This window comes from Canis lupus, chromosome 4 (assembly GCF_048164855.1).
Source record: "Canis lupus baileyi chromosome 4, mCanLup2.hap1, whole genome shotgun sequence".
Lineage (NCBI taxonomy): Eukaryota > Metazoa > Chordata > Mammalia > Carnivora > Canidae > Canis > Canis lupus.
The window spans coordinates 35,683,104-35,692,402 of record NC_132841.1 but is presented as its reverse complement, the minus strand read 5'-3'; the positions used below and the strand labels follow the sequence as shown (position 1 = coordinate 35,692,402).

The 9,299-nt window shown below is 65.2% G+C and overlaps 1 protein-coding gene across 1 annotated transcript; it reads left to right on the top strand.

The window, feature by feature from the left end:
• The first annotated feature begins 265 nt into the window (after positions 1–265).
• On the top strand, positions 266–8,610 carry RBP3 (retinol binding protein 3). Its single transcript, XM_072822828.1, has 4 exons — positions 266–3,313; positions 4,829–5,019; positions 6,736–6,878; positions 8,210–8,610. Exons 1-4 carry the CDS (start codon positions 266–268, stop codon positions 8,608–8,610), a joined length of 3,783 nt encoding a protein of 1,260 aa, XP_072678929.1.
• The last annotated feature ends 689 nt before the right edge of the window (positions 8,611–9,299 follow it).

Here is a 9,299-nt window from a genome sequence, read left to right as displayed (position 1 = left end):
ACAGCTCGGTGAGATCCACGCGCCTTCTGGGTCAAACCGCCGCGGCCCCTGCTCCCCGGTCCCCGGGGCTGACGCGCTTGAATTAGACGGGATTAAAGGCTTACTGGAGCTGCAAGCCGCACCCCAACTCCCGAGTTTAGCCCCAGACCTTCTGTCCACCCGCTGAGAAGGACGAGGGAGGAAGGCGGCCACACGGGCAGCGCCGTGGCCTTGCGCACAGTCAAGGGAGCACCCGTGCAGGAGCCAGCTCTCCTTGTGGGTCCCCATGACGAGGGAATGGGCCCTGATCTTGTGCACGCTGCTCTGCAGCCTGGCTGGCCCCACGCACTTGTTCCAGCCCGGCCTGGTGCTGGACATGGCCAAGGTCCTCCTGGACAACTACTGCTTCCCAGAGAACCTGATGGGGATGCAGGATGCCATCGAGCAGGCCATCAAGAGCCGTGAGATCCTAGCCGTCTCGGACCCCCAGACTCTGGCCCACGTGCTGACCACTGGGGTGCAGAACTCCTTGAACGACCCTCGCCTGGTCATCTCGTACGAGCCCAGCACCCTCGAGGCTCCCCGGCAAGTCCCGGCCCTCACCAACCTCACCCGGGAGGAACTGCTTGCCCGCCTGCAGAAGGGCATCCGCCACGAGGTGCTGGAGGGCAACGTGGGCTACCTGCGCGTGGACGACATCCCCGGCCAGGAGGTGGTGGACAAGCTGGGCAGCTTCCTGGTGGCCAGCGTCTGGAGGAAGCTCATGGGCACCTCTGCCCTGGTGCTGGACCTCCGGCACTGCACGGGCGGCCACATTTCTGGCATCCCCTACGTCGTCTCCTACCTGCACCCAGGGAACACGGTTCTGCATGTGGATACCATCTACGACCGCCCCTCCAACACCACCACTGAGATCTGGACCCTGCCCCAGGTCCTGGGGGAAAGGTACAGCGCTGACAAGGACGTGGTGGTCCTCACCAGCGGCCACACGGGCGGCGTGGCGGAGGACGTCACTTACATCCTCAAGCAGATGCGCCGGGCCATCGTGGTGGGCGAGCGGACTGTCGGGGGGGCCCTGGACCTCCAGAAGCTGAGGATAGGCCAGTCCGATTTCTTCCTCACCGTGCCCGTGTCCAGGTCCCTGGGGCCCCTGGGAGGGGGCAGCGAGACGTGGGAGGGCAGCGGGGTACTGCCCTGTGTGGGGACGCCAGCCGAGCAGGCCCTGGAGAAAGCCCTGGCCATCCTGACCCTGCGCCGCGCCCTGCCCAGCATAGTGCAGCGCCTGCAGGAGGCCCTGCAGGCTTACTACACACTGGTGGACCGCGTGCCCGCCCTGCTGCACCACCTGGCCAGTATGGACTTCTCCGCCGTGGTCTCCAGGGAGGACCTGGTCACCAAGCTCAATGCTGGTCTGCAGACCGTGTCTGAGGACCCCAGGCTCCTGGTGCGGGCCGTGAGGCCCAGGGAGGGCCCTTTGGGGCCCGAGGCGGGGGACGACGACCCGCCGGAGGCGGTGCCCACGGTGCCGGACGACGAGGCTGGCCGCCGGGCCCTGGTGGACTCCATGTTCCAAACGTCCGTGCTGCCGGGCAATGTGGGCTACCTCCGCTTCGACAGCTTCGCGGCCGCCCCAGTGCTGGAGGTGCTGAGCCCGTATGTGTCGCGCCAGGTGTGGGAGCCGCTGCAGGACACAGAGCACCTCATCGTGGACCTGCGCCAGAACCCCGGGGGGCCGTCCTCGGCCGTGCCCCTGCTCCTCTCCTACTTCCAGGGCCCCGACAGCGGCGCCGTGCGCCTCTTCACCACCTACGACCGGCGCACCAACGTCACGCAGGAGCACTTCAGCCGCGTGGAGCTGCCGGGCCGGCGCTACCCCACCCAGCGCGGGGTGTATCTGCTCACCAGCCACCGCACGGCCACGGCCGCCGAGGAGCTGGCCTTCCTCCTGCAGTCGCTGGGCTGGGCCACGCTGGTGGGCGAGATCACGGCGGGCAGCCTGCTACACACGCGCACGGTGCCACTGCTGGAGACGCCAGAGGGCGACCTGGTGCTCACCGTGCCCGTGCTCACCTTCATCGACAACCACGGCGAGTGCTGGCTGGGGGGCGGTGTGGTGCCCGACGCCATCGTGCTGGCGGAGGAGGCCCTGGACAGGGCCCAGGAAGTGCTGGAGTTCCACCGCAGCCTGGAGGCCTTGGTGGAGGGCACAGGGCACCTGGTGGAGGCTCACTACGCGCGGCCCGAGGTGGTTGGACAGACCAGCGCCCTGCTGCGGGCCAAGCTGGCGCGGGGGGCCTACCGCACGGCGGTGGACCTGGAGTCCCTGGCCTCGCAGCTCACGGCCGACCTGCAGGAGATGTCGGGGGACCACCGCCTGCTCGTGTTCCACAGCCCCGGGGAGATGGTGGCCGAGGAGGCGCCCCCCCCGCCCCCCGTCGTGCCATCCCCGGAGGAGGTGTCCTACCTCATCGAAGCCCTGTTCAAAACCGAGGTGCTGCCCGGCCGGCTGGGCTACCTGCGCTTCGACGCCATGGCGGAGCTGGAGACGGTCAAGGCCATCGGGCCGCAGCTGGTGCAGCTGGTGTGGCAGGGGCTAGTGGACACGGCCGCACTGGTCGTCGACCTGCGCTTCAACCCCGGGAGCTACTCCACGGCGGTGCCGCTGCTCTGCTCCTACTTCTTCGAGGCGGAGCCCCGCCAGCACCTCTACTCCGTCTTCGACCGGGCCACCTCGAGGGTCACGGAAGTGTGGACCCTGCCGCAGGTGGCGGGTCGACGCTACGGCCCCCACAAGGACGTCTACATCCTCATGAGCCACATCAGCGGGTCGGCGGCCGAGGCTTTTGCCCACACCATGCAGGACCTGCAGCGGGCCACAGTCATCGGGGAGCCCACGGCCGGGGGCGCGCTCTCGGTGGGCATCTACCAGGTGGGCAGCAGCCCCCTGTACGCCTCCATGCCCACGCAGATGGCCCTGAGCGCCAGCACGGGCGAGGCCTGGGACCTGGCCGGGGTGGAGCCCGACATCGCCGTGCCCATGAGTGAGGCCCTGTCCACTGCCCGGGACATAGTGGCCCTGCGAGCCAAGGTGCCCACCGTGCTACAGACCACGGGCAAGCTGGTGGCCGACAACTACGCCTCCCCGGAGCTGGGGGCCAAGGTGGCGGCTAAGCTGAGCCGCCTGCAGAGCCGCTATTCCCGGGTGACCTCCGAGGGCGCGCTGGCGGAGATGCTGGCGGCCGACCTGCAGATGCTGTCCGGAGACCCGCACCTGAAGACGGCCCACATCCCCGAGGATGCCAAGGACCGCATCCCCGGGATCGTGCCCATGCAGGTGAGACACGCGGTCCCGGGGTGGCTGGTCCCGTCCACGCGGGCAGGGCCCTGAGCACGGTGCCGGACCTGTGCAGGGTCCCAGTTCTCCCTGATGCATCTTTCCCTCCTGTCATCCTGTCACCCCGGCCTTGCATTCCCACCCCAGCTAGCGTTCCCACCAGCCCCCGCCCGCCCCAGGGGTGGCCTCGCGGGCGTGGAGCCCGACTCGGACATGCCCAGGGGCATGAGGGCGCAGTCCCCAGAACCCCGCAGCGCAGGTAGTTCCAGGCCCTCCGTGTCTGGGGCCCCGTGGGCACCGTCTGAGCGAGGCCCAGCTGGGCGGGAAGCTGAGTGATGTGCTGAGGGCCACGCGTTTGAAGCAGCAGAGCCCTCGGGGGGCATTGAGAGGGTAAACCGAGGTTGAGGGGTTTGTGGCTGGGAGGTTGACCACCCAGAGCACCCAGACCAGTGGCCAGACAAGCTGAGGGTGCCCTGAGCACCCCACCAGCTACAAGCCCCAAGCTTCATCGAAAAGCAGCATCCAGGGCATCTTGGCGCGCAGTCTGCCGTCTAGCAGGTCACTGCCCGGTCAGGAGCAGGAGTGGCAGGGCGGGTCTGGGTGCAGGCATCTCACGCTGGGGGGCTGGGGGAGCTGTGGCCTCCCCAGTAGGGGAGAGAGGGAGCAGGGAGAGGGTTAGGGCAGGAGGGGAGCGGGCAGGCGGCTGCATTACGGAGGCCGCTGCCCCCACGGAGCCCGTGGGGCCCTAATGCGTGGGGAAGGACCCAGAGCCGCCACCCGCGGATGGGACCGAGCAGCTGCTGGCCTCATGGGGACGTGGACCCTGACACAGAGAGACTCGGGGTGTGGGTGGCAGGCCCTGGAGGCCGGGCTCCCCGCACACCGCCTGCAGAGCCCGGGTCCGCCCGCGTCCCCCCGTGTCTGGCGCAGCCAGGAGGAGGCCCCGGGGACGCGGAGCCCCGTTCGTGCCAGCACCGTGCCAAGCTCACAGGGCCCGGCTTCCGAGCCAGGCCTCGTCCCTTCCCCGTGTGGTCAGGCCCACGCCCCGGAGTCACCTGCGGATTTGGCTTCTGGCGCCGCCACTTCCCGGCTGTGCGACGCTGGGAAGGGACCCGGTCTCTCTGGTCTCCTCACTGAGGGGATGCCCTGCGGAGATGCTTGGGGCTGCAGGTGAGCAGCTCACGGCCGAAGCCCTGCGGAAGACCTGGGGCCCCGCTGCCCCGGGAGGAGAGGAGGACGAACACAGAGACACCAGGAAGCACCTGCCGGGGGCGGGGGTGGGGTGGGGGTCAGAGTGGAGGCTGCACCTGGGCCTCGCGTGTGGGCACCCTCTGCGGGGGCCAGCCAGCCGAAGCCTACCAACCTCGAGCCACATCCCAGGTGACCTCCCAGAAGCCGCCCGCCCACCCGGGCCCCTGCCGGGCCTCACTCCCCAGTGTCTCTCAGGTAGAGGACGCGGGGTGAACCTGTGCCCGGGCTGAGTGGAGCCCCGCAGCCCCTGCCCTGCTCTTGCAGATTCCCTCCCCTGAAGTCTTCGAGGACCTCATCAAGTTCTCCTTTCACACTAACGTGTTTGAGGACAACGTCGGCTACCTGAGGTTCGACATGTTTGGGGACTGCGAGCTGCTCACCCAGGTGTCAGAGCTGCTGGTGGAGCACGTTTGGAAGAAGATCGTGCACACAGATGCCATGATTATCGACATGAGGTCAGAGTCAGGGGGACGGAGGTGTCTGGGCCTGGGGTCTGGCTTCGCCGGAGGAGGGAGTCCCTGCAGGGGGGCTTCCCAAGCTCCTCTGATGATCGCAGGGTTACCTCCATCACTGGGCTACTTATTGACTCCCAGACTTGCCTAGACAGAGGACCCAGGAGAGCGATGGGGAAGGGGAGACCTCGAGAGCAGAGCCTGGGCCCCCACACCATCCACTGAACCCAGAGCCGGGGGAGGAGGGACACCTAGTCACCTGTGCCCTTGAGGCCTCATCCGGGTGATTCCGATGACCCACCGTGGCTGGGACAGCCAGGCCACCACATCCAGTTGTGCCCCTCACGTCACACAAAATCAGCCCGGGACCGCCTGGGTCAGGAGAAGCACAAAGCCCGAGTCCCAGGCACAATCTCCAAATCAGCCACAATTGTTGCAAAGAGAATTCTTTGTATCACAAAATGACTGTTGGAGGGATGCTTCCTCCTAGAGGGAGTGGAAGCAGGTTCCCCACCACGTCTGCCCCGCGGGGACCAGGCCCAGGCCTCCGTGATGTTCCCGGGGCATGCGCCAGGGCACGGGGTGGAACCCCAAGCCAGCTGCAGGAGCGAGGTTGCTCAGCCACGGTTCTTGTCGGGACCAGGGGCCCCAGATCTCAGAGGCTTGTTCTCCCTGAAGAGGGACCTTGGGGTGCTCTGCGTGTGCGTGTGCGCGCATGTGCACGTGGCCATGTGCGTGTCCAGGGCCCGTGTTTGTGGGCTCCTGCAGGAACCCCTGAAGGCTTTATCCTTCAAACACTTTTACTGGACGTGCTGACGATGCTCATGCTCAGTGCCCTTCTGTTGACTGTGTGGCCGTCCTGGTAAAAGAGGAAGTGGCCCAGCCTTCAGGTGGGCTTTGCTTAAAAAACCCTTCCAACCTGAGGTTTGAGGGTTCAGAGGCTGAGGCCGCAGGCCTTACACCCTGCGGGGCCACCCTGGGCCACCAACCAGAAGACACTCCTAACATATCACCAGCCCGCTTCTTGTTCCCAGATGAGACGGGCACGGCGTCCCCCGAGCGGGGCTGTCCCCTGCCCTCTGCTCCTGCCCAACGTGGTTCCCCAGGCCTGAGGCTCTGGGTTGCCCTGGGGAACACGCCCAGTGGTTTGTGGGATCATGGAGAATGCAGCTGGGGAAGGCGACAGGGGGCAGGACAGCAGCCACGGTTGTAGGCGAGGGAAATCCATCGCCAGTGTCGGGACCGCAGGGCCGGTCAGAGCCCCCAGTGTAATGCATAACAGTGGGCATCGCATAATGTATTAACCGCGATCAGAAGGGGCAGGTATTGGGGATGCCTGGGTGGCTCAGCGGTTAGCGCTGCCTTCGGCCCAGGGCGTGACCCCGGGGTCACGGGATCGAGTCCCGCATTGCTCCTGTATGGAGCCTGCTGCTCCCTCTGCCTGTGTCTCTGCCTCTCTCTCTCTCCCTCTCTCTGTCTATCATGAATAAATAAATAAAAATCTTAAAAAAAAGGGGGGGCATGTATGACCCTCGACATTTTCTACACAAACATGACCGCAAGGAGACTTGAACTCTGGGAAATGCCAACAAGGGAACCTGCGGGAGGGCAACGGGGCATTAGGACGGGGCACTGCGGGCAAAGCTCCAGGCTCCCGGGGGGAACGTGGGGCCGCCCCATCAGCCCCTGCCCCCAGCGGTCCCACTTCTCTCCCCGCAGGTTCAACATCGGCGGCCCCACCTCCTCCATCTCTGCCCTATGCTCCTACTTCTTCGATGAAGGGCCCCCAGTTCTGCTGGACAAGATCTACAGCCGGCCCAATGACTCTGTCAGTGAGCTCTGGACCCACTCCCGGCTCGCAGGTATGTGCAGAAGCCTTCCCCTTTCCTGTTCTTATTCTAGAAGCTTCTGGAATATCGGGGAGAGGAACGAATGATAGCTTGGGTGCAGGGAAAAATCTGGTAAGTGGAACATCAAGCGCCCGTCCGATGCTGTGCACTTTGCATACGATCCCAAATCCCTGCAAAGTGCTACCGTTACGCTTACTTTCTAGAGAAAAGGGAGTCTTAATTAGGTTGAGGATCTTAGCTAACATCGCCCGACGGATACGTGAAGGAGCCGGAATTTGAACACTGGTTTGTCTAAAACCAAAGTGCCCTCCATTCTCGCCCTGCAACCCTCAGCCTAGGGGACAAATGCGGAACCAGAAGGACCCCCGCCCATCGCACACCCCACAGGGCTTCTAACATGCATCCTGCCTTTTGGAAGGAAGTTTGGGCACTGACGGCGTGTGCCGTGGGCCAGGGCAGCGGCCAGAGGGGCAGGTGCAACCCCGCACTCTCACGGCCCGATGTGGGCGACGGGCTCTCTCCGACGCCCTTGCCCTGCCTGATGAGCCAAGGAACCCACACTTGCATGAGACTAGGGCCAGGGGACCAACAGCGGGGGGTGCATGTGACCAGAAAATCACTTGTGCGCGTCCCTCCTGCGCGAGGATCGGAGGGGAGCTTCCAAGACATTCGTTCAGAACTATCGCAAAATGCAAATAAAAATCAGGACCAGGTGAATTGTAAATTCAAACACACACTCAAAACGCAGAGTTACAAACAGACCCAAGCCTGTGGACCACGGGGCCCTAGGACAGCGAGGTCTACCTTGCGAGCCACGCGTGGCCACTGAGCGCTGAGACGCGGCTCCTGCAAACGGAGATGTGACACGTGGAACGTGCACACCAGACTTTGAAGACTTTTCCACGGAAAAGTAAAGATATAAAATATCTCAAAGATTTTATTGATTATATTTTTCAGATAGACTTTTTTTTTGGATATATTGAGTTACGTAGAACTTTATTAGGGTTCATCTCCTGTTTCTTTTCACTTGTTTGACACGACGGCGAGAACACCTCTGGTGACCTCTGTGGCCCCGGCTCCAGCTAGTGCCGCATTTGTGCAATGTGCATGGCCAGGGCAGGCACTCTCATTCCCCGTGGAGGAAGCACGTCCCCTCCCTGGGCTCACATCCATGTCCTCACTTCACGGCCGTGGGCCAGGGGCTTGGAGGGGCAGCTGCCTGCGGATGCGGGGCCACAGGACGGAGTCGCAGGCCCTCCTCTGCGCGGGTCCGGGCAGCACGGGGACGCAGGGGCCCCGGGGACTGCCAGCCGGCTTGAAGGGCCCTGTCCTGTGTCTTGCAGGTGAGCGCTATGGCTCCAAGAAGAGCATGGCCATTCTGACAAGTGCGCTGACGGCTGGCGCCGCCGAGGAGTTCACCTACATCATGAAGAGACTGGGCCGGGCGCTGGTCGTCGGGGAGGTGACCAGCGGGGGCTGCCAGCCACCGCAGACCTACCACGTGGACGACACCCACCTATACATCACCATCCCCACGGCCCGCTCGGTGGGGGCTGCGGACGGCGGCTCCTGGGAGGGGGTGGGCGTCGTGCCCGACGTGGCCGTGTCTGCTGACGCAGCGCTCGCCAGGGCCAAGGAGGCGCTGCAGCACCCCGCACGCAGAGCCCGGCGGAGCCCCAGGGCGCCCGGGACCTCCCAGCGACACACCAGGAGGGTGGCGGCCCTGGCCCGGGCTCCCGCCTGAGGCCAGGGGCAGCTCAGGGGCCTGCTGGGCTCCACCAGGCGGGGGGCGGGAGGCACGCCTGGGTCCACCCGAGGTCCCTCAGCCACCGCCAATGTCCCTGAGCGCCGGGGATGGGGAGCGCACCCTGCGGAGGCACCCCCTCCACGGGAGCTCTCGGGGCGGCGAAGTCGAGCCCCCACCCCCGCTTCTTAGCTGCCAAGCCCAGGCCCCCGGCAGCTCCAGCCACTGCATTGCACCGTGAGCTGCACACCCTGGCACACGCGCCACACTTCACATCTCCTGGTAGTAAAAAGAAACAGGAGAAATTTATTGCGATCGTGTGATTCCTTTCAGCTCCTCTCTGCGTAGTAGCGTCACTGCAGCCGCATTAAAGTCACCAGGAATGAGACGCTTTTGCAGGAGCCTTGAGGCGTGCCGTGTGGGCTGCACGTGCCACGCGCCCCCCTCGCCCGCACACGCCCGCTCACAGGCACCTGCAGCTGCTGGGTCCGCGTGGACCGCGCGGCCCAGAGGCCAGGGAGCCCCCCCAGCTGCCGCGCCTCCTCCGCTTCCTGCCCTGGAAGCCTTTCTGGCCCCATCATGCTTCCCAGGGGCGGTGGCCACCCGGCTCCCCACTCGCCCTCGTCCCGGGTGCCAGCCACTTAGCACAGCACCTCCAGGCAGCAGCCGTTAGACACCCGAAGACAGGC